Below are 23,671 nucleotides of genomic sequence, written 5' to 3'. Positions count from 1 at the left end.
GGAGGACATGCAGACTGCCACTATTTGGCTTAGAAACCATTTCAAGACTTCTGTTCTTTGGGCACTGGGACATGCCTAGTAGTGCCTTCGCCTTGCGAGTTGAAGCATACAACAGTGAGGTGGGATCGAGGGTCGGAATCGCTTGTATGTTCGCTTTCCCTAACGCTGCGAATCAGACTTTGACTTTTGCTATAATATTCAAATCTCACCTGGAGCAAATCTCTTTCGTATCGGCTGGAAGGCGTTCCGTCCAACTTGCAACCGATTTTTTGAGAACATCTCCGACCGTGTCGACGACGAACTCGGGTCGCTCCCAATGGCTTGTCTTGGTCGCCACTGATAACGTTACATTAACGCCGTCCTTCAGGGCAGTTCCGACAACCTTCTTAGCGAGGATCTTATTGAAGGACATTTCTACACAAAAGGAAGATTGTGGCCTAGGAAGGTCAGGACTGTAGCAGGCTTTTGCTGTTAGGCTGATGGAAGAAAGAAATTTGGAATGGTTGATTAATTTACTTACCTGGATAGAGCGCTGTATTTATAGCTCAGCGTTCGTAAGTCGGTAGGTTCTCCTGATCTTGGACAAAGGTCTGCTAATTAAACGCGGGAGCCCGTACATTGTCTGTCTTAGCATTGTAAATCAAATCGATATCATTTATGTGCGTGCCTGGAGTATCATGGTCGATATAATCTATGATTGGCAAAGTAGAGGTGGGGTCAATGAATGAAGGCGGAAACTATATGTTCCATTCTCCTCTCCATAGATGAGCCTCGCATAAGTCTCTAGGCTGGTGGCACGGTTTGTCCTATAGGGCAGGAAGGCAGCTTAGGCATTGTTTGGAAAATGCTAGTGAGAGTCAGGTAATGTATGTTGCAGGAGGCGCTTGAGATGCTAGCCAATCGAGCTGCTTTAGTTCCCTCCTCTTGCATCATCCCTGTCAACAGATGTAGGGGAGCTTGTTGCCTAAGCAATCACTTGGCTGATCCAGCCTACAGTATCGTAGGAAGGTGACCGGAAGCGCGAATTCCTATCCGGTGAATCATCACGGGCGGCGCTAACTCATTGCATGTCGCGAACCTTGGATCTTTTAGACATCATTGTTCTTAAAGCCAATCTATTCTAGTAGCAGTACCCTCTTGAAAGCAGGTGTCAGTAAGAAGCAACCAAATTTGATGGATTGGTTGTCGCTTACCGTCCTTCACCGCCTGATACCTAGAACCACCTGATGCCTGATTTTGATGAGTTATCATACAAAATATTTTGAAGCTTTACAGCACCATGTGATAATAAAATATAATAAATTTTTGTTGTAGCACTAAATGAAATATAAGAAATCGAATAAGCATAAAAATTAGTCCCGAAAACGCGCAGGGGGCCGGATCGTGCGGCCCCTACGATTTGTAGTAAAAACCACCCCATTATCCTCTGTATGAGCCTGAGGCTGCGCTTTTGGCTTTACTTGCTTGGAAACTTGCTTAGTTACCCTTTTTGGAGCGCTTGGAGTTGCTAGAACATCATTTTGAAGCTGTAAATGAGCTAACTTAGCAAGTTCTTGCTCGTCCTTGAGGCGTTGTTTTTCCGTAGCCTCTTGCAGGCGCTGTTCTCGCTTTTCTTGCCGGATTTGAGCTCTCTCAGCCTTTTCTTGCTCTTTGGCTTGCCTTGTAAGTTGTTGTTGAAGCTTTTTATCATCTTTACGAGCCTGCTCCTGCGTGGCTTGCTCATCCTTTTTAAGTATATTATCCCGCGCTTGCTGCACCTTTGACGGGCTCATAAAAAGTGCTCCACCCTCATTTTCTGTAGGAATATCGAATAATAAAAGCTTTCCTTTGGTTGGGCGCTACTTTGCATGAATAAGAGCTCTTTTTAGGCCTTCATTTTCAGTTTTAAGTAGAATATTCTCCGTAGAAAGATGGAGCATTGTATCCTTGAGCTGTATCGCTTTTTGATCATATATATCCTCAACAATGCTTTTCATAAGCTTCCTAAGCCGTCTTCAATCCTCAGCGGGGATAATTGAAGTTGTAGAATCGCTAGATGAGGGCCGGCTCTCAATTTTCTTGGTAAAGTTTTGTATGACAAGATCCGGATTGAAGGGATATAAACCAGTATGCTTGAATGCTGAGAGTATATTCTCGCTTGTAAAAGTAGCCTCCCAACTCGCCCAAAAAAGCCTAAAAAAGTCCCGTTTTGTAAGCCGGGTGAAGCCCTGGCAATCATTTATAAAGCGCCTCAATTGCTCCGTATAAGCCGTAGAAAGAGGTGAGAAAATAGCGACATCAAGAGGCTGTAAAGTATGTGTTGAATGAGCTGGGAAAATTGCCAATAGAATTCGATTCGAATCACAGTAGTTAATAAACTTCATTGTGACGTGGGATCCATGGCCATCGAGAATCAAGAGCCGCCATCCCCGGCTTGCTTGGGATTTGGTCTCTTTATCAAAAACATTGACTAACCAGGCGAATCCAACCTCATTATTGGTCCATCCTGACTCTGAGGCTGTAAAATGGCAGCGGTGTTGGTTAGGATCAAAGTCTTGAAGCCATGAATCCTGTAAATCGCCTGATTTGGCCATATAGATAAGAGCAGGCGATATAGCAGTTCCATTGGCACAAATACAGCCAATTGTAGTTATCCATTCCCGGTTTCCATCCTGTAGGTGTTGCTTATATCCTCCTTGCTCATATTTGCGCCGGGTAAAGATTCTTCGCTCTTTGGTGCTTACACCAAGCATAAAGCCTTTCTCATCCATATCATAAATTTGATCTGGCGTAAGATTATATTGCTCGATTTTCTGGCCAATAAGCTCAAAATATAATGTATATTTGTATGCTGAATCTGCCTTCTTTCTATCCGAATCGAGGCCTTTAGAATAGCGAGAAATAACCTTATCCGAATGAGCCTTGAGCCAGCGTGAGGCCCAGTTTTTGCCAGGCTCTTTACCAGAGATCTCTCTTGCAAAGTTCTCCAACATGGAATTTGTAGGTGGCAGGCCGCGCTCGGTGAGTTGATTTATCCATTTTATAAGCGCTCTCGATTGCTCCTTGCTCAGTAATCGTTGGTTGTTGTATTGTGCTTCTTTTGAGCCTGTAACCCCGCGAAAACGCTTTGACAGATTTGAAGGGTCAACACCATATGTTCTTGCTACCAAACTGATATTGAGCTTTTCTCCTGGCTTCAAGGAGCGTAACGCTTCAAGTGCGAGCTCATATTGACCCATATTGATTGATTTGACGCGGTTAGAATTCTCCGTGATTTTTCGCGATTTGGAGCAAAATCAGGTATCAGGTGGGTCTAGGTATCAGGCGGTGAAGGACGGTATCGAAATTACCCGCCTACGGGATAAGTTATTTTTGGCCAATAATAACGCGAGAAATCGATGTGCCATCAATGCCCCGGGCGCTTGCTTGCTTGCTTTCGAAATACAACAACCAACCTTCCAGATAAAGGCCGCTGCATTGCTCTCAAAACGCAGACGGCTTCATTTGCGTCGAAACGATATATTCTAAACAATCTAGCTAGACTCTCATCCCACATGCAAGGATTAACCGTCCAGATCTGGCTGTCTTGATCTGCTGATGAATGAATCTACTTAAACTCATTTCAATCTACCTCACCGGTTCAGAGGAACGAAGCGGTGATTGTTCGTAGCAATCAGTGCATAAGTAAAGTTGCTATTAGGCGGCAACTTGTCTGAATGTCAGTGTCATCTCCAAATTCTCTGTCAATAAATCGGTGTGATATTTGGCATTTGGCTTGCCCGCCGGCAGGTAACAATCCAGATAAAAATTTTTGCTTTGATGATTCGATTCTGGGTCTAACTGCTCAGGCCATGTCCGGAACAGGACGGAACGGTGGCTACTCACAGCTCTTGACTCGTCTTTTTCGGATTTATTTTTTCAAGTGCTTCAATTTCGTAGAATAGCGTACCTGTAGCGATGACTTTTTCCGGTATAAAAATCGTTCTGCAAATTGATCTTCGATCTCGTCCCAGCTAAGATTTCGAGCCTTCAAGTCAATGATGAATGCATCCTCCTCAGGCGAATATGGGTTCTTCGTCGTGGGATAGGCTGTCCGTGAATGTGGTCGAGGAGATTTCATCTGGTTGTCTGCAAAAAATGACGAAAAGTGCGTCTGCGAGAACTCCAAAGAGTAGATGACTTCGGTTCCCTTAGTTCGTAATCGGAGGAAACCCTGGATAGGAATTGATTCGCTTTCCGGACTCGAGTTTTCGGGTAGTGACTCGGGTTGACCAGCGAGCGGGGACTCCGATGATAACTTTTTAGGCGCTCCTTGAGAAGCCGACGAAGCGTCGCATGGTCTTCTACGACGACGCTTAGATGGGTGTAAGCTTTCGCTGGCGTCTGTCTCGGAGTGATCCAGATAGTCTGCATCATTCTCGTCGTCAGAAGGAGCCGAGTCCGATTCGTGAGGATCTCCGACTATCACCCCGGAGTACTGCGAACGCTTGGAGTTCTGCTGACTAGGCGTTGCGCACAATAAAACAGAACGTGACAGATCTGGGACCACAACCAGCGGAGTGGGCGGATAAGACAAGTGTGCTGATGGACTTCTCTTTCGGGGCTATGAATTGGGGCTGAACTTGTTCCAGAAGTCTCCGAGCGTTCTTGATTGGGTACGCATGAATCCCGTGCGGAGCCTTGTATAGCCGTATGCGTCGAATCATGGTTGGGTTCGTGAGGTGCCGATGTATGCGGTTCAGAGGTACAGAATGTTGGCGATGTCTCCATAGAGGTTATGCAAGCGAGATCGTTGGGCTGTTCCCGTGGCTGCGACTCATCACGTGGCTTTGGATGCGTAGGCTTCGCTTCTACTGGCGATTCCACGGGTTTCGGCAGAGACCAGCTGGATGATTGCAAGCTGGCTGTAGTTTGGGCCAAGATCTCTGGATCAGGCAAAGCGGTATGAGAATGATTCCCATTTCCATGATCTACCTCACGTAAGTTAAGAACATTTCATCCTCCTGACTGTAAGATTTACCTTGTGTAGGAAGAAGACTGGAGGAATTCTCATCCTCTTTCTTGCCATTTTTAGAAGACAAGAACTCATCCGACGCTTGATCGAAATCATTCTTGTACACGGGGTGAGGATCAGGTGTATGCGATATGCTAGATGGTACATAGGGAGTCACAGATGCTGTGTGATGACTGGAGGGAAAGATTGCTGGTGGTCGGGGAGGTAAGGGGTGAGGTAATGCTGGTTGTGAGAACGGAGAGAAGGGGACTGTTGAATGGTTCGGGGTAGGATCAGTGCTCTTTGATGCAGAACGAGGGATTGAAGTGTGATTGTGATTAGGAGACGTGCGTTTTGACGGCCGTGTAGGGAGAGAATGGGGATTGTAGAATTTGATATTTTTCAAGGTGACAGCCATGGTTGTATTTTATAAGGGGTTTGTAGCAGAACAGATCAGCTTCTTGATCGATTTTGTGCTTCAGACTGCGTGGTGTGACCGTTTATATATCCATCTGGCGGTGCAACCGTTGGCCTGGCAATGATCATTGCCATTTCTTCTCGATTTCGACGAACCGCCCTTGCCGCTTTATTTGTCGTACTCCATCAAAATGAGACCGTAGCACTGCGAATGGAGTCGTCGTCATCAACAGTCGATTGCCCTCCAATCAACGAATGCACACCCCAGCTCAAAAATGAGACCTTGCTCCGCAGCACGCCCAACACTATACATCTCCGTGCTCGGCGTGCCTTGTATCCCACAATCGAGGCAGTGCTATCCGCATCTAGGCATGGATTATCTATGATTCAGCTTTCAGCTGTTGCCGGACATGATATCTAGCCGTCCAATTGGAGATCCATAGACTGTGAGAGTCAGAGTGCTGAATATCCTCGTAATTCTCTGCGGTCCACGAATGTTATGATCCACTTTCCACCAAGCCCCTTTTTGTTCCACAATAGAGGCGATGTTGGCCCCATTTGCGGATGGACTGTCTTTCAAATTATCCGCCGTGACGCATGAATCAAGCCGTCGCCTTGGAGATGGAGGGCCAAGCAGGCCAACAACGCATGGAATCGCGGAATTTTTCTCAATTGGGTTGTTACTGACCTTTAAAATAGACCATGCGGTATTTTTGCCATTGGCCTCTAGTCCGCATGGGCGTCAGTTGTAACAGTGGACCATGCGCTATCACACGCGTGGACAGCGTGACGAAGCATCGAAAGGGAACCAGGTCTGACACGGCTCGGATTGGGGAGTCACGCTACTGCAATAGTCGAGTCCAGGTCAACAGGTTCCGCCATTTCATCAGCTCCGGCTAATGCAGCAGCTGCGGGCAAAATGTTCCGCCTAATGAAGCCGGGAAAAGGAGGGGAAAAAGCATGACCAAGTCTCAAGATTGGAATCGACAGTCACAAGAACCTTGTTCTGGAGATAACTTTTAGTGAGATAGTATGGATAATACCGTCGTGGTAGTACTTTCCAAGCCCGTATTCCATCTTCACCTGAACAGCAGGTAATCAAATCATTCCATCGTGTCAGAAACGGCTAGCGCTGCAGGCACAAAGTGGATCTGTAGGAAAAAGAAAGAGGGGGGAGGAGTGGTCTGAGATCGGCGATCGCTCATGTCTCACCAGGCAAATACAAGGGCAAGAGCGTTGCCCGATTGCTGCACCGGTCGAAGGAAAAAACGGACGTGGAAATGACGGTTGTCCATCGAGGACGCACTCGTAGTTTATATAGGCCTCCTGCAGTGGGGCCTGTCCCGTTAAAGCGGCGAGAGAGGCCACTAGACTGCATCTGGTAATCCTGTTACTGCCACGGCCCCGCAAAATACTGGATCGGGCAATCACATTTTCCGTTCCGCCCGCTGGTTGGTCGGGGGCCGAAACGCGCGCCCCGCTAACCGGCACAACGTATACTGACTTAACTATCTATTTTTGATGGTTTATATAATAATATAAAGTTTATAGTACTGTTTCCTTAGATTAGATTTATTGCTAACTTAACTACTTTATTATCTTATTTGCAATACGTATAATAATAATATAAGTATAGCAGCTGTCTGAGCAGTACGGTCGTTACCCAGGCGTAGGAGGGTGCCGTTGATATCTTTTGATCGGAAACTCCGTTCTGCCCGTTAGGGCAAATCACACCAACATTAGGGATATAGGGTTATGACTCAAACTTGTTAAATCTGATTGTTGTCTTGTACCTACACGATGTGTATAGCGTTTACGGAATTTTAATCCTGTATCATGGAACCATGTAGTTCCACAGAAACTTGTCTTGAACATTGCCCATGAAGAAGAGCATTGTTGATACTGGTATTAGCTACGGTAGCTAAAACCAGTAAAGTCACTCAATAGAGAATCCCACTGAATGTCATCGATACGGATCATATCGTCCAGATCTGTATAAATCGACGGCCAGCCCTGTGTCATAGTAACCTCGTTAGAGTCAACAGCCATCAACGACGTATCCTGCCTTGCATCTTGGGACGGCGGCGCACTCCCAACAATTGCCCTAATTTGATATGGATAACAACGTGCTAGAAGCCGCATTTTCGAGCAAATACTCCCCACAATGTCCGTTTCTTTGGCCGCACTAGACATTCCGTCAAATTGTGTTTCCAACGTGTTGGCAAGCTCTGTGACAAGATTGGGATACTCTGCTACATCAACTACGGCCTGCACCTGGGCTTCCATGACAGAGTCGGCGGAGCCGGTACAAATAAGGTTGAGCAGGGCCATGACTGCAGTGGGCATGTAGCCCACTGCAGCACATAGACGAGCACTTGTAGTTATTGTCATATGCGTGATTTCTGACACGGGTAGGTTTCTGATCATGTGAATGAGCTCTTTACTTCGCTGGATTATACCCATCAGCATGGTTGTTCGGACTGCGCTGGCAGGCACTGCAATCCAGAGGTCCTCGCGAAGAGATAGTTCCTCGAGTCGCATTTCTACATATTTAACTTCGATGCGAATTAAGTTTCCTACGAGAGTCGGTCAGTCTTCGCTCAGCCACTTGATATTCAATACGTACCTGTTGAAGAAGCGCAGTTTGAGAGATATCTTTCTATAGATGCCCTCATGCTATCAAATTGCCGCTGCAAAGAGCCGCGCGTGACTTGGACGAGTGCCCTTCCACCACTCTCTTGTATCGAAGTGTAAATCTCGTCCATTGTTGTCAAGAATGACTGGAAATCAATGAATGGCGCAATGCACCGATCCGACAGATGCTCGGTAAATGCTATCCGCGTAATACATTCATCGATTCGAGCATCATACTTCAGAACAACCGGCCGGCCGAGCGACCCAGAAAGCCTGAGCTACAGTTAGCCAAAGCCACAAAAAACCAACGTGGACAACCTCACCCATTGGACAACCAATATGCACCAAGCAGCGCCCGCTGCTCATCCGAGTTCAGGTCAGACTTTCCGTGTAATCTCAAATCATATAAAATAGAAACACAAAACTGAATCAACAGCAAAAGTCGCGGATGGTATCTTTCTGCAGGATAGGAGTACCATGCGCTGTGCACCAACAAACCACGGAGCAATTCGAGATTCCGCTCAGACCGTGCCACAACTCGCACCGTAATGTGCTTCATGATCTCCTCGTTCACGGTTTTGCGTAGAGGATGTGCACTGCTCATGGCTGCAACCACGACGCACAAGAAGAGAAACGGCTCTCTATTCCTGAGGTGTACTGCTGTCTCGCCAGGTGCAAGCAATACAAAGGGAAATCTATACACAAAATCCAACCGATAGATCGTAACCAAGCGTTCAGCTTCGGCTTCGCTCATCAGCCCTCGATCTACAATAGATAGCTGACCCTCTAGAGCAGAGCTAGTCGGCGGGGCGATGCCATGGGACGGGTCTTTGGCAACATCTAGCAGCGCATCAATGTTTGTCGAATTAGGGTCAGGATTGCGAGATGGGGGCAAGTCGTTGTTAGTGAGTGGGGTGAAAGGTTCAGGCAATGTCTGTCCATTCTGTCGGGTTAAGGCAACCAGCTGCGACGTCAACTGGTCAACCTTTTTTTCAAGCACCTCCACGCGACTGTAGCCATAATTAGTACCATATGTGTCGTATGTGTTGGGAGGATTACCTTGGTGAATTTCTGTATTTCCGCTTCGTCTGTGGAATGTCAAGGTATGTGCATGACTTGCCCAAACGAGCGCATCGCTGGCACATATTGACAGTCTGCGGAGTGCATTTTGCCTTGGCAGCTGTGCACGCCACACATGCCCTTCTTTTGACAGCAGGTGTTGTGGGGTTCATGATGTTGTATAAGGAGGGGATGCGGAGACATGGAGCGACCGGTGGTCCCGTTGATGAGGATGTTGTCTACCATAAAGGCGGACCGGAAAACCCGGTCAGGACGGTTTGTAATCCGCCATTCTACATCATTATTAATTCAATTCGAACATCTATACTCACGAACGTGTATATATATAAGGATGTAAGCTGCCATATTTCAAATGGCATCAGTAATAGATTATTCTAATCATCACTGGATTAAAAATAATGTCTTCATACGCCATCACCGGAGCCTCCAAAGGCATTGGCCTCGAGTTCGTCCGGCAACTCGCCGCCAATACATCCAACACAGTCCTCGCTATAGTGCGAAACCCCAAATCGTCCGACATATCTGAGCTCGCCTCCAAGTACCCAAACGTACACGTCGTAAATGGCGATGTTACAGACCCAAAGTCCATTCTCGAGGCTGCCTCAACTGCATCCACCATCACAGGTGGAAAGCTCGACGTACTCATCCACAATTCCAACGCCATTGACCCTGCCACCATGGCGCTCAGTCCGAGTCAATTCCTTTTTGATGCTGAGGCCGTTCGGGCAGCATTCGAACCATCGCTCGTAACGGCTATCTACGGCGGTCTGTGGGCGACAAACGCATTCCTACCCCTGATTGAGAAGGGCAGCCAGAAGAAGATTGTGCACATTTCCACTGCCATGGCGGATACAGATTTTATCAATAAGACTGGTATTAGCTATGGAGTCGCGTACTCTGTCGCGAAGGCTGGGATGAACGTCCAGGTCGCCAAGTACGCAGCCGAACTTGCACCGAAGGGCATCAAGGTGTTGGCTTTGAGCCCGGGTTGGGTCGATACGTGGGAGGGTAAGTGGACTTTCCCACGCCTTGTTGCTAAAATGGTTGACTCTAATATGATTCCAGGAGAGAAACCAGCAGAGGTTGTACAAGGAGAAGAATTCATGTTAAAACAGTTCCAGATAGCCGATCCTGAGCTCAAGGGACAGATTCAACCTGAGGAGAGTGTCAGCAAGTGTCTCGAGGTGATTGAGCGTCTGGATGAGAAGTCCAGCGGCTTGCTTCTGAGCCATCATGGAGATAGGGAAAGGTGGACTTAGGTGGTTGAGTGCTATGGACACTGCATCGGGCAGCCGGGTTGTAAGCCCTAAATTGATTGGATATTGATACTGAAGACCTACTTGATGTACAGTCTATATATATCTTGTTCCATTAAATCAGTACTACTGATACAAATTGGTTAAGAAATTGTAGATCATAATTAATGAATGAATTTTTATTTAAGAATATTATTTCTTATAGGTTCTTTCTCTCAAATTACCTAACCATATAGAATTTAAATAACTATGTTAAGTTAGTTAATTAACCAAGATTTATCATTTATCTTAGCCACACCCCTTGTATTTATTATCCTAATTCGGTTAATTCGCATAGAATACTATCCATCTGACAACTGGTAGTCTTATATGGATCTCGGGCCGCTCCCCACTTCACTATATAGTCAACTGCTGTCAACAGTGGCTCTGCTGGCCCGTGTACTGTACCGGTATCGTAATTTCGTCTCTTTACAACAACACGTGGGGGCGGGCTGTGACCAACCAAGCGAGTTTCTTGAACACATCGCCAGGTCACCACGCCACTACTCTCTTTATCTCTAGATTAGTGGCCAGTAACTACTCCGTACTTTTCGATTTGATTTGATAGGATCTGAATCAGCCACCTAGCGGCTCTGGCGGCTCTCTCTCTCTCTCTACGATATGTTCATGACGTTTCTGTCCATCCCACGCTTCAGAACCGAACAGAAGAATGACGAACATAGTAATAGAGCGGTGTAACATGCATGCCATCCCCCCATCACATGAACGGAATATTTACGCTTTCTCTTGCTCCCCTTGTTGCGGATAAGATAGGAAGATAATTGTCCAGAAATTTTACTCTTTCTTTACGTACATCGTGCTACCATGTCGACTCAGGTCATGATCGAGGAAAAAACTCGGTTTGTGAATTGCTGACTACATACGATTAGTCCACATCTAGCATGGTATATTTACTGCCCGCCTTTTCAAGGGCAGCCTCAACTGCAGCCATGTACCCCAGGACCTTCTCCTCTTCCCATCGACGGCCCACCACTTGTATCGCAGTGGGAAGTCCGGCCATCTTCTGAGCATCATAGTGCATCCAAGCGCCACGAGCCATGGCATGATTCTGACCCAACTCTTCCAGTGCAGTTTTGTATCCTTGTTTCCCACTGTACGGCAATGCATCCAGCTTTGGATCGACATGACTGACAGGGACAATGCCAGCGCAATAATCTAGCAGGTTCCACAAAAACGTATATCCGCATGAAGAAACAGCATCGTGCATAGCTCCGTGGGGAAGAGCAGGAGTGGCGTTACCGGGACATAGGATGAAGTCGTATTGCTGGGGCTCAGAATCCCACCATGAGTGCCATGTCCTACGGAACACCTCGCGTTTGGCAGTGATCTGCCACAGTTCCGCTGCACTCTTAGGTCCAAATCCTTGAATCACAGTTGCCCACTTCACGTCGCGTTTGATGTATCGGACGTAAAGATAGTAGACGTACCGGATGGCACGGGGAAGGTATGCGATTCTGCTTAGTTGGGCAGCGCCGGGGTCGGTAGGCTCGAACGAATATCGGAAAGAGTTGAACGTCACGCAGCCATCAGAGTTGAGGAGTTGAGAAGCCAGGTTGAAGCCAGTGAAAGGATCGGCGGTTTCGGGGGGTGTAACTTCCACCACTGTATGTCCGGCAGCGGTGAGTGCGTCGACGGTCGTGTCAATAGCGCGTGCGATAGCGGGTGTTGGTGGAATGACACCTACAGAAAGAGCATTAGAATTGAAAGCCAAAGACAAGATGATAGCGAAGCTTACCGTCTGACTTCAATACACCTATACGTAGCTTCTTGCTACTAGCTTCTTTGTTTTCGCCGTCTCTCCAAGGAATAGGATGGACTGTAAAGTCATATTTCCATGGCTGCATGCCAATAATGCTCTTCGTAAAGTAGGTCAGGTCATTCAATGTACGCGCCATAGGACTGAAAACACTAGGAACTCCTTCTTGACCAGGCATGCTGGTGTCAACACCAGTTTTTGGCCAACGGCCGGTACTGCAACGTAGTGAGTAGATTCCACTCCATGCCGCGGGTGCGCGAACACTGCCTGCAACGTCTGAGCCGATACCGATGCGTCCACCGAGGGCAAGCAAGGCGCCCTCTCCGCCTGTTGAACCACCTGGCGAGTATTCTGGAGCATGTGGGTTTCGGCAAGTTCCCCAGAGTCCGTTTGCTGACTCGAAGCTGAGGAGAGTCATTGGCAGCGTAGTCTTGGCATAGGGGACAGCTCCTAGGCGATGTTAGACCAACAGCAGACAGGAATTGAACAAGAATGAGGATTTACCCGCATCCTTCAAGAGCTTCACAATAACCCCATCTTCTTTGCAGGGATTGAGTGCCTTACAAGCATATCCAACCGAGGTATCGAATCCCTTGACCTGAATAGAATCTTTCAAAGATACTGGAATACCCGCCAGTGGACCTTTGAGATTAACTTCAGAGGTCACCCATTGTTCGGCTTCGGGCAAAAGAAGCTCAGTAATGCAATTGGTCTTTTCCTGAGCTCTGACAGCGACCTTGCCATAGGTGTGAATCACATCGATAGGCGAGACCGTTCCGTTCTGGACATCGCCAACGAGCTCCTCGATGGGTTTATTAATAATAATTTGATCGGCTCCAGAAAATGGCGTGTAATAGTCGGGGCTGAGTGAAGAAAATCGCGCTTCACGTTCACGACGTTTTGTGTTGCTGTGGTCCATTAGCTTGAAGCTATTTGCCCGGCGAATGCTGCACGCTCATTGGCCACGGAACGGATGCAGGGATGACATACCGGATCTTTATGTACTGGAAATAATCAAAGGGAGGCAACATCTTGTCTTCATGGAAGCTCAATGAAGCACAGGAATGTTTTTGGAGATGGATTAATTCGAGAGGACATGATCCAGAGATAAGCACATAGAATGCGGGGAAAGAAAGGCTGGTTGGTCTTACTCAACCGGGAAGCTGCCGCTCATCTCCGCTGATAAGCGATGATATTGCCTGATGGCTTATCTATAACAGTTGTACCATTTGAGATAGGCTATATGCATTTCTATATGGATATCTTGATGAAATTCATGTAGAGACACACTTCGGAGCTTGGTTTGTGCAATTCCCAGGTTACCTTACGTTGGAGCGCCTGGATGTTGTGAAAATGGAATGCCGATACGTATATATCTCTTGAGGGCTTTCGTAGCACTATATTAGTCGGGCGGCGATTTTCACAAACCAACCATTTTCAACGCTCCAAATTGCCATACATAATCACTAGAGCTGTACTGAATATAGAAACGTGGTTTTCATTATCGAAAAATGTAATATAATGGCTGCTGAAGCAAAACATCGACAGGTAAACTGATCTTAATGATTTGATTGGACGCAGTCTGGCGGAGATTCTGGAAGGCGCTAGACCGCATTGGACTAATTCATCCGCCACCGTGGACTCCAGCTACCTTACTGCGACTCTGCGGCTTCGAAATTATTGATCAGCTCCCCTTCTCATCAACCACCTCTTGCTTCCATATAGAGCTCGATACTCTCCCTTCTACATCGAGAAAACAAGCAATATCTCATTCCTTTTGCATCACGACTCTTCGAACCGAGAATATTCACCATGGCTAACTATCTTGCCTCGATTTTCGGTACCGAGCAAGACAAAGTCAACTGCTCCTTCTACTACAAGATCGGAGCTTGTCGTCACGGCGATCGCTGCTCGCGAAAACATGTCAAGCCTTCATATTCGCAGACCATCTTATTGCCAAACCTCTACCAGAACCCAGCATACGACCCGAAGAATAAGATGAACCCCAGCCAGATCCAGAACCACTTTGACGCTTTCTACGAGGATATCTGGTGTGAGATGTGCAAATATGGCGAGATTGAGGAGATTGTTGTCTGCGATAATAACAATGACCGTAGGTTCTTGAATTCCCCTCTTTTCAAATGAATACTAATGCCTGTTTTAGACTTGATCGGTAATGTCTACGCCCGTTTCAAATATGAAGACTCTGCGCAAGCAGCATGCGATGCGCTCAACTCCCGATGGTACGCCGCGCGACCCGTGTATTGCGAGCTATCGCCCGTCACAGATTTCCGAGAAGCATGTTGTCGGTTAAACAGCGGCGAGGGATGTGTTCGAGGCGGTTTCTGCAATTTCATCCACCGCAAAGAGCCGACACCAGAACTGCAACGAGAGCTGGATCTTGCAACGAAGAAATGGTTGAAGGAACGCGGTCGAGACGAGCGTAGTGTTAGCAGAAGCCCTAGCCCCGAGCCGACTCGCCGGAGATATTAGGGGATAGATCTTCATGGTTAAAAAAGTATGCACCTTTTGTATTAATCTACCGAGGCAGGGTTGGATTTTCAATCAAATTCGCTATAGATGCGAAGCGTGGCGTTCAAGGGTTTGATACGGTCGGGCTTTTCTGATGCTTGTTGTAAGCTATATCAATCTGGCAGCAGTTATATGACAATTTTGTATAATAGTTCGCGATCATTAATATATCGTTGATTCAGTTGCCTCAGGCAGTTACCATTAGTCATTATGCAGTAAAGCCTCCAAATATTATGTACATGGGGACCGTCCTCATGATCCAGCTTCTATGTACGAAGCGCTGGCCATCACGAAACAAAGTCAGTTCCTATATACACCAAGAGAGTAAGAAAAGGAAACTCCATCGGCGCCCAAACCCTACCCTTATCCCAAGCCTTATCATTATTCCAGAAAACGAACGCCCTCCAAACCCCCTTTCCCAGCAACGCCACGTCGATAAAGAGACAGAAAGCATGTGCAAACATAGCAAAGCAGATGAGACCACCCAAAAAATTTTTGTTGACGAAGGAAAAGCAAGTAACGAACCGAGTCACATCAAAAGTCATAGCATATCAAACCAAGAGGTAACCCCTTTCTCTCAAGGTTGAGTGTGCCCTGCATGATGTGTATCCTTTCTAAGCCAGTTGTTTTTGCTCAGAAGCCAAATGGCAATGCCGGCTCCACAGGCAATTAGCACGATTATGAGAGCGATCACGAACCCCCAGACCTTCGAACGATGAGTTTTCTTGCGTTGACGAGCGAGCCACGATTCACTGTAGCCGTTAGCAATGATTTCAAGTCCTGAGACAAACAGATAAGAGCTTACCTTTCGGTCTTTTCACGCTCTGATTGTCGAGCTTGCTCTTCGTCTTGATGGATAGCCACGGAGAAACGGCGCCAGAATTCAGGGTCTTTGACGAGAGACACGTCGCTTTTGATAGAGTTGGTGATGGTGAGATTGGTCAGTGTTGTTGGAGATTCGGGGTCTAGTCCAAGGAAGGAGATTTGGCTTTGGTTTGATTGTTGCATGTTGCTGTTGGCTGAAAATGTGTTGGATGTTGACTTGAGAGGAAGCCCTGCTTGTTCGATGGGATGTCTTGGTGAAGATAGCTTTGGGCTGTCAAAAGTTTGTCCCACGCGTATGTTCTCCAGAGGTCAAACAGATCAGCAGTCAAGATTGAAGAAGGTTAGTCGAAGGGATGTCGGATGATGATCTCCGTTGAGGACAAAATGACAGTCCATTGATAAACCCACAGACAAAAAGTAAACACGACAGATGCCATCATACCGGTGAGTAAACTAACTTCCTTTCTAGGATAAACAACAATAATGCTAATATGACTCTATAAGCTAGATTGACCCACTCGTCATCCGAGCCGTGGACCGTTCAACTACGAAGACGCCGAAGAGAGGGATGGAATGTTATTTATCTCCCAAGGGGCCAATGAGTTCGTTCGAACGGCGTGAGGGTTACCTATTTGAGTGGCTTGAATGCTCTTTCTAGTTTCTACTAAGTAGTTCGTCTCTTGACCGACGAGCGCTATGCAGATTTGGACCATAAATAGAGATGCACTGACTTGTCTGTGCAGTGGCAGATCGAGTAGACATTTGTGGACCGCTCAGGTCGAGTTTCTGGGGCACTGAGAATTCTTTGTGATTCACTCACTTGCACTAGTGTCCTTTACCAGAGCTTATGAATTGTTAATGGGCCAAGAGCCGTCTGCATCTTTGGTATTGACAAAATGTGGGACGTTCATGTGAGGTTATTCAAAGATCCACAGGTGTTCCGGGGCACGAGGGCATGGTCTTTCAGAAATGGCCCATAGAAGAGATGAAAGCGAACTAATTTTTGCTTTGTATCGCACTACGTAGTAGTCAACAAGAGTCATAACTTCAGCTCAAGGAGGTGGATGCCCCTTGTTTGCCAAAGTGAGTGATACGATAAGTACCACCTTTATCGCCAGACTCGCCATATCTGTGTCACGAACACCTCGAGAAGGCCCGCAAAAATATTCGTTCTATGTATTTACTCGGCATCCACGAAATGTCAGGAATTGTGAGAAGTGTCGTCGTTTGTTTGGCAATGGATCAGGTCATCCATATCCGGTTAGTGTCATCTGGAGTCCCTAGTGCGGGCCCAATCCTTTCAGGCCGCGCGCTATCTACACCTTCCTTGCGCTCCCTTAAGATTCATGATTCATCCCAGGTGCCTGTCTCCCTTCCTTCTGGGTGCTTGAACCTTGGGGCTTCCCTGTCTTGATACTGAGCACTGTTCTTATCGAATATATTGTATCAAGGAGAGCAGTATCCCTCGAGTTTCGCGGCAAACAAGGTCTCCGCCTTATCGGGCGCTGGTCCGCTATCTTGACATCGTCATCCCAACCTCGATCGAAAGAGATCAATTCCATCAGAGACTGTCCCTCGACGAGACATCGATCTAGAACGGAAAAAATACCTACCTCGACAGCTTGGACGATTACCTTGACAATATACCCCGGTTGCGTCGGAGCCATCGCTTTCTAGACACTTCCTCACGTGCCTGCCTGGGCCAATCCAATACTTGCTCGCCACCCGGTTTGTAGGTACAGGGGATTTATTTTGAGCTCACTTTATATCTCTCACACTTCAATCAGTCATACTCCTTTCTTCGGATACCCCTCGCATATCTGATGACGCATTGATAACAACGCCAACCGGATCGGTTTCAGGTGGGCTAGTGCATCACCTTATAATATCCGCCAGGGGACTCCATCGCTTGTATTTCACTTATCACCTCGCTCCCAACAGATTCGACAAAACATTCGTTCATGTCCTCTCGGTCCTCAATTACGAATCCCACCCCGCCCAGTCCGCTGGACCCGTTCCCTTCATATTCTGCTGATTTCGCTGGGTCGAGCAGCAGCTCTCTGGTACATCGTGGTAATACCAGGGCAATTGCACCATTTCTCTCGAGCTCGCCGGAAGATGCCGATACAACGCACGAACGACATAGGGCATATTCCGTAAATATGGATCGCAAAAGGAGATTTACCGCTACCGCGAATGATGACGCAACTCTACACAGGCAGCCGTCTGCCTTGAGCGGACCAAGCTCTTTGTCACATAATAGACTTCAACAAGACAGACCACTGCCGTCGCTGCCTGTCGGTGATGACCGTAACAACTTTATACCTTCCGAAATGCCAGGTTCCTCGCGGGAAAATGCCATTGATCTTACATCTCCACCTTCGCTTGTTGCCAGTACTTCTGCTTCTCTGTCCCGACAACATAGTCGCAGCCTAACTACGGTGCATCAACAGCGCCGACAAAATTTCATGGAGTACACGTTACCCCGTTGGCAGCCCGACTCGGAGGTTACGCATTGCCCTATTTGCAACTCTCAGTTCAGCTTTTGGTATCGAAAACATCACTGTCGCAAGTGTGGAAGGGTCGTGTGTGCAGCGTGCTCTCCTCATCGCATAACTATACCCAGACAATACATCGTTCGGCCTCCTGAACCAATCGAACAATCGAATACTGAAACTTCTGTACGCCACAGACGCGATTCCTCTCGAGCCGTCGCTGATCTCACAGCCGATTACATACGTGATACAACTACCCCCTTACCAAGCCGACCGCGTCTTGAGACCTACCCTTCCAATCCTGCACTTGGCGGTGGTGAGGAAGTGCGACTTTGTAATCCATGTGTTCCAGATCCTAACCCAGATCCACCTTTAAGTTACGGGACTGTTCGAGCTAGCTTTGATCGTCTTCCGGGTCAGGATTGGGACGCCACGATGCCGACAGTACCAATCAGCCAACGTTTCCATCAGGCGCGCCGCTCATTATCCGGCGCTCAGATATTTGGTTCTCGCAGAGATCAAGATAGAGAATCAGAGGACAATACTCTTCGGAATCAGGTGGTAAGCTTTCCTGCTGTCACTAGTTACCATCATTCGTACACAAAACCCACTGACAATTTCCAGTTGGATGATTTCCTAGGTCGTCGAACCTCTACTTCTACTCCAGCACCGATTGAGCCTTTCTATGGTCACCAACCCGGCTCTTCTCGCAATGCTTCCTCCTCAAGTCCCAGTCAAGCGCCACATCAGTCTTCTGCCAGGGTGCAATCCTACTCTGTAAGCTTTGCCCACGTTCATTGATTTATTCCTACAGAGCCGTACTGACTTGTGGCAGTTTTCATCACATAGACCTAGACCACTTGAGACCGAAGCTGGGTTTGTTCCTTTTGGCCCCTCCGGCACCCGGCCTAGGAGAGTACGGTCCATGGCTGAATCTGATCGTACTCGCACGTCCCGTCCTCCACACCGAGTCCATGTGGATGAAAGAGATATCTGTCCGATCTGCGGCACGCAGCTACCACCCCGTGGAAGCGATGGTAACGAGAATGAGCGAGAAGCGCACGTTCGCGATTGCATCGCTAGATCTTCAGGGGGCGATCGGTCCTCACCCGGCATGGGCTCCCCACAATCACAACACCTTCTACGCATGCTATCGTTTACAGCGACTGAAAAAGATTGTCTCAGTGAAGATGGCACTCCGCAAGAGTGTACCATTTGCATGGAGGAGTATGAAGTCGGCGATAAGCTCGCCCGACTGGAATGTCTATGCAAGTTCCACAAATCATGCATCGTGGGATGGTTTGAACGGAAGAAGGAATGTCCCGTTCACAAGTTCACTTAGATCCCTACTCATTACCGGCTCTTTCCTTTTTTCAGCATGTTCCTCTTTCCCCAGTTTCTGGCATTGGCATTGATATATATGATGACTTGATACCCTTAGCACATCTATTTGCATATACACATTGATTTACGGGTTTACTTGACTTGCTGCAGTACTGGAGTTTTTGGACTTGACGCTGGATCGGCTCAATGGCTGCTATTTTCAGTCTACATTGCGTGTCTTTTTGCTTTCTTTACACTCCTGTGGCGCATGCGTTCATATTTATATCAATGTATATGCCTTCTTATAGCATCAATATCAGACAGATTTCTGGTAATATTATTACTTCAATTGGCTCATTGGAATCCTGTAACGAAACTGGATGTAGAGCGTAATGCGATATTTTTTGCATGTAGCATTCACAATCCGCAGCTGCCTACAGAGTTAGCGCCCACAAATTAGCTATACGAGCGCTTTCCCCCATCAAATTATCGACGTCATTTCAATCCTTCTCTTTCTTCCAACGTGAACGACTATCGCATATGTTGATAGAGATTCGTATTTGATTTGACTTGAATTCCAAAAAAAAAAAAAAAAAAAAAAAAAAGGAAAAAAAGAAAAGATTGTATCTTTATATGCCCCTTGATTGCTCATCGATAAATCTTCCACCTGAATCGTCTCCCATCGGCAACACCGGATACCGACACGCCGTGCTCCGATGCGAATTCGCGTCGTCACACTCGATGCGAATTCATTCCTGGAGAGGGAATCTACTGTCTATAAGGAGCGCTGTTAGTCTGTAATAGTCTCGTGGTGCTGAGGCGTGCGTATAGCGCTTTTCTTCTTGTTCTTTGATCTGTGGTTCTCAGTTACTTGTTCAATGTGTTCCCTGAATGCTCAAACACTAATCAACATGCTTTTTGAAACTCCACGTCACTTTCTACCCTCTCTTCATATCAACCTTGATTACTCGAATCGCACTCAGGCTAACACAGATCCAATGGGTTTGTTCAGCAGCGGGGTGTCTCACCACGGACGACTGACTCGACATGGCTGGCATGGATAACGATCCACGTACGCGACGGGGCACTGACAACGCGCAGCAGAACAACAATATCTCATTCTCCAACAGAGATGCACATTCAAGACCGCAACATTATCCGTCCTCATATGCGCACAACCAAATGTTGGACTATAGAACACGGACAGAGCATGCGCCAGGATATGGACAAATAACGCCCGAAGCAGCCAACGAACAACCACACCATTCGGCCTCATCTCCTTCTTCTACGGGAAACCATGCGGCGGGCGTCGATGAATCGCTAGGAGGCTATCTGAATGAGATGTCAAGGGGGCTGTCAAATGACGAACATGACTCGAATGACCCTCTTGCCGATCTGAAACGACCAAGAGCATGCGATGCCTGCCGGCAATTAAAGGTTCGCTGCGAACCAGACGATAATCACCCATCAGGCGCTTGTAAACGATGCGCCAAAGCGAATCGAAGATGCGTTGTCACTCCGCCCACCCGCAAGCGCCAGAAGAAAACAGACAGTCGCGTTAGTGAATTGGAGAAGAAGATCGACGCCCTTACAGCTACTCTTCAGGCGTCTAGGAGAGCGGATTCCATCTCATCTCCAGATGCGAGGTCGCAGGAGCAGGAAGTTGTTGCTGCTCGTCGATGGCTGGGGGGCGGCCCTCCGCCAGTGTCACTAACATCCGTTTCTCCAAGTACGAGTACGAAGCGTACAGCCAGTGGCGATGCCAAGTTTTCCGCACCGCCTGGCTCATTGCCGCCGAGCACTTCTTTCACGGGTCCAGTAAGTTGGCGCAAGTCGTTCAAAGTTCTCATACTTATCGTCAAGCAGGTTTCAGTGAATCTACCCAACAGCGAAAGCGTGGTAAACAGTGCGAACGAATTTACTGATATCATTGATCGCGGGTTGATCGATGTGCAGACCGCTGTTGATGCCTTCGATCACTATGTCAAAGAGGTTGCCCCTAGACTTCCTGTGGTCGTCTTCCCACCAGGTACAACCATGGCATCAGTTCGGCGCAACAAACCCACACTTTTCCTTGTGATCATGGCTATTGCGATAGGCAATTTTCGACCCGAATTACAAATGTCTCTGCTTCATGAAGTGCACCGACTGTTCGCCGATAAGGTCATCATCAAAGGCGAGAAATCCCTGGAGCTGATACAATCGATTATGTTGGCATGCATATGGTATATGCCACCCGATCAATTCGAGGAGCTCAAGTTCTTTCAGTTTATCTATTTGGCTGTCGTGATGGCGCTGGACATCGGCATGGGTCGCATCACGCGGAGAAAAGGCAACAGACAATATGGACTGTTGCGAGAGATTATAGGCAAAAACCAAAACAGAACCTCCTTTGACCCGGATTCAGTCGAAACAAGACGAGCGTGGTTAGGCGCGTATGTCATGGCGGTCAATGCCTCCATGGCCCTTCGTCGGCCTCTGTTATGTCGATGGCATCCCTATATGGATGAGTGTATCGAGATTCTGCAAACTTCCCCTGATGCCGAGACATCTGATCGCAATTTGATACATTGGGCCAAATTAACCCATATCGCGGAGGAAGTTGCGTTCCAATTTTCCATGGACGACCCTTCAAGCAATTTGACCTTGAATGACCCCAAGGTCCAGTATGCGTTGAAGGGATTTGAGAAACAACTCGATGAATGGCGGCGCGAGATTCGGCCTGAAGAGTATACACGTGAGTCTTTTACAATCGTACATTTTTAGATAGGAACTGATGTCTTGTAGCTATTTTGCAGCATGCGGAGTGCATCGTCAGTATCTTTATGCATGAAATCTCAATGCACACTGACCACAACATCGACGACTTCAGAACCCCGTTTACATCTGAGTTCAAGACTGATGTCAAATTCGACAAGGCGACTGCCGCTCAGATCGATGCTCTCACAACATGTCTGACATCAATCCACACATCTCTAGACTGTATGCTGTCTATCGAGCCAGAGGTTGTCGTTGACTTGCCAACGCATCTCTATGCTCGTTCGGCATATGCATTCATTGCCTTGCTCAAGATGTTTTCAGCGGTTTCGTCTGAGAACGGCTTGGAGCGTGTTTTCGCACCAGCAGATCTCAAGGTTGAAGAATATTTTGAAAAGGTGATTAATCATCTAAAAGCCAGCTCTATACGACCAGGAGGGCGAACGGCGTCAAGATTCTGCATGGTCATGAACTTGTTGAGGAATTGGTTCCTTAATCGCAAGACAGAAAAGTCTGGCGACAAGGCTGAAGAGGTGTGTTTTACTGCGAATCTTTTTTTATTGATAATTGCAAACTAACGTACAATAGTCAACGTCATCTCAGTCTAAAGAAGCTAAATATACCAGCCAGGGCCCATCACAGCCAGTCACTGATGTTTCTTCTACGCACCAGCAATCATTACCAACAATCACTGATCCCGGCTATAAACAACTACCTCCTGTGACAAGCACAACATCAGACCCCCAGCAATGGGATCATTACAGCGTCAGTGGTCCAGAGACTGCAACACCAACCAACTTCCTACAGCAACGATACCAATTCAACCAAACGCCGGAACAAGATGTCGGAAATCCAGTAATGACTACCGGACCATTTACCGACTCCCAGACGGACTTTACTAGTTTAGCACCAGACTTTGATTTCCAAATGCCATTCAATGCTGAAGGGATATTTACAATAGGAGGCGGCATGCTCCCCGACAACGTTTTTGATTTGCCGTTTGATGAAAATATGAATTTCTATCTGCAGTGATTGTGCATGCCGAGGCGGCTATGGGTTTGGTGTTGGCTCGTCTTGTTACATACAAGATACCTTTGTAAATATTTGGTCCTATTCAGAGCGTTATATACAGGCGGCGTCTGAGGTGTTTTTTCATTGATTATTGTGACTCGTAGGGCTATATCCCCTTGTGATGCCATTCTCCTCTCGCCCAATCCCCTGTCAATAGCTGGTAAATTGTTTTTTATTCTCTCAAATAATTTACAATTTTAGGCATATGTTGTCAATAGACTAGCACAACACAGCTCTTCAACAAATTACTCTGAAGGTGACAGACACCACATGAGTCAAAATGAGTCTTGATCAGCATCGAATCATAATCGCGGATTGATTAGTCACGGGGCTCGATTAATCAGAGCGGGGAACCACAAATGCCCTAGGGCTCATGTAACAGATGAATATATGCTTGGAATAATTGAAGGTATATATCTGAACCTTACTTGTAAATAGACTCCTTTCTTTGATCTGGTGTGTTCATATTCCGTTAAGCATCTTTACATATACC

At 47.2% G+C, this 23,671-nt stretch overlaps 9 protein-coding genes across 9 annotated transcripts; 4 read left to right on the top strand and 5 right to left on the bottom strand.

Annotated features, from left to right (window-relative positions):
- Nucleotides 1-41: 41 nt before the first annotated feature.
- EYB26_000074 (uncharacterized protein) lies at nucleotides 42-412 on the bottom strand (the record flags this gene model as incomplete). The annotated part of the gene is made up of 2 exons (XM_054259391.1): nucleotides 42-159; nucleotides 210-412. The coding sequence occupies 2 exons, from the start codon at nucleotides 410-412 to the stop codon at nucleotides 42-44; spliced, it is 321 nt and encodes a 106-aa protein (XP_054115366.1).
- A 3,477-nt stretch (nucleotides 413-3,889) lies between these two features.
- On the bottom strand, nucleotides 3,890-5,390 carry EYB26_000073 (uncharacterized protein; the record flags this gene model as incomplete). Its single annotated transcript, XM_054259390.1, has 3 exons — nucleotides 3,890-4,440; nucleotides 4,497-4,949; nucleotides 5,000-5,390. The coding sequence occupies 3 exons, from the start codon at nucleotides 5,388-5,390 to the stop codon at nucleotides 3,890-3,892; spliced, it is 1,395 nt and encodes a 464-aa protein (XP_054115365.1).
- A 1,907-nt stretch (nucleotides 5,391-7,297) lies between these two features.
- Nucleotides 7,298-9,255, bottom strand: EYB26_000072 (uncharacterized protein; the record flags this gene model as incomplete). The annotated part of the gene is made up of 4 exons (XM_054259389.1): nucleotides 7,298-7,965; nucleotides 8,016-8,296; nucleotides 8,347-9,033; nucleotides 9,083-9,255. The coding sequence occupies 4 exons, from the start codon at nucleotides 9,253-9,255 to the stop codon at nucleotides 7,298-7,300; spliced, it is 1,809 nt and encodes a 602-aa protein (XP_054115364.1).
- A 246-nt stretch (nucleotides 9,256-9,501) lies between these two features.
- On the top strand, nucleotides 9,502-10,362 carry EYB26_000071 (uncharacterized protein; the record flags this gene model as incomplete). The annotated part of the gene is made up of 2 exons (XM_054259388.1): nucleotides 9,502-10,111; nucleotides 10,169-10,362. 2 exons carry the CDS (start codon nucleotides 9,502-9,504, stop codon nucleotides 10,360-10,362), a joined length of 804 nt encoding a protein of 267 aa, XP_054115363.1.
- A 922-nt stretch (nucleotides 10,363-11,284) lies between these two features.
- On the bottom strand, nucleotides 11,285-13,206 carry EYB26_000070 (uncharacterized protein; the record flags this gene model as incomplete). Its single annotated transcript, XM_054259387.1, has 4 exons — nucleotides 11,285-12,099; nucleotides 12,155-12,625; nucleotides 12,680-13,083; nucleotides 13,166-13,206. 4 exons carry the CDS (start codon nucleotides 13,204-13,206, stop codon nucleotides 11,285-11,287), a joined length of 1,731 nt encoding a protein of 576 aa, XP_054115362.1.
- A 781-nt stretch (nucleotides 13,207-13,987) lies between these two features.
- Nucleotides 13,988-14,668, top strand: EYB26_000069 (uncharacterized protein; the record flags this gene model as incomplete). The annotated part of the gene is made up of 2 exons (XM_054259386.1): nucleotides 13,988-14,288; nucleotides 14,340-14,668. 2 exons carry the CDS (start codon nucleotides 13,988-13,990, stop codon nucleotides 14,666-14,668), a joined length of 630 nt encoding a protein of 209 aa, XP_054115361.1.
- Nucleotides 14,669-15,284: 616 nt separating this feature from the next.
- EYB26_000068 (uncharacterized protein) lies at nucleotides 15,285-15,715 on the bottom strand (the record flags this gene model as incomplete). Its single annotated transcript, XM_054259385.1, has 2 exons — nucleotides 15,285-15,459; nucleotides 15,513-15,715. The coding sequence occupies 2 exons, from the start codon at nucleotides 15,713-15,715 to the stop codon at nucleotides 15,285-15,287; spliced, it is 378 nt and encodes a 125-aa protein (XP_054115360.1).
- A 1,778-nt stretch (nucleotides 15,716-17,493) lies between these two features.
- On the top strand, nucleotides 17,494-19,369 carry EYB26_000067 (uncharacterized protein; the record flags this gene model as incomplete). The annotated part of the gene is made up of 3 exons (XM_054259384.1): nucleotides 17,494-18,588; nucleotides 18,652-18,804; nucleotides 18,863-19,369. The coding sequence occupies 3 exons, from the start codon at nucleotides 17,494-17,496 to the stop codon at nucleotides 19,367-19,369; spliced, it is 1,755 nt and encodes a 584-aa protein (XP_054115359.1).
- A 1,028-nt stretch (nucleotides 19,370-20,397) lies between these two features.
- Nucleotides 20,398-23,139, top strand: EYB26_000066 (uncharacterized protein; the record flags this gene model as incomplete). Its single annotated transcript, XM_054259383.1, has 4 exons — nucleotides 20,398-21,168; nucleotides 21,217-22,087; nucleotides 22,138-22,640; nucleotides 22,696-23,139. 4 exons carry the CDS (start codon nucleotides 20,398-20,400, stop codon nucleotides 23,137-23,139), a joined length of 2,589 nt encoding a protein of 862 aa, XP_054115358.1.
- Between the last annotated feature and the right edge of the window lie 532 nt (nucleotides 23,140-23,671).

Source organism: Talaromyces marneffei, chromosome 1, assembly GCF_009556855.1.
Source record: "Talaromyces marneffei chromosome 1, complete sequence".
NCBI lineage: Eukaryota > Fungi > Ascomycota > Eurotiomycetes > Eurotiales > Trichocomaceae > Talaromyces > Talaromyces marneffei.
Note: the sequence above shows the minus strand (reverse complement) of the source record. Positions and strands in the feature narration are given on the sequence as shown.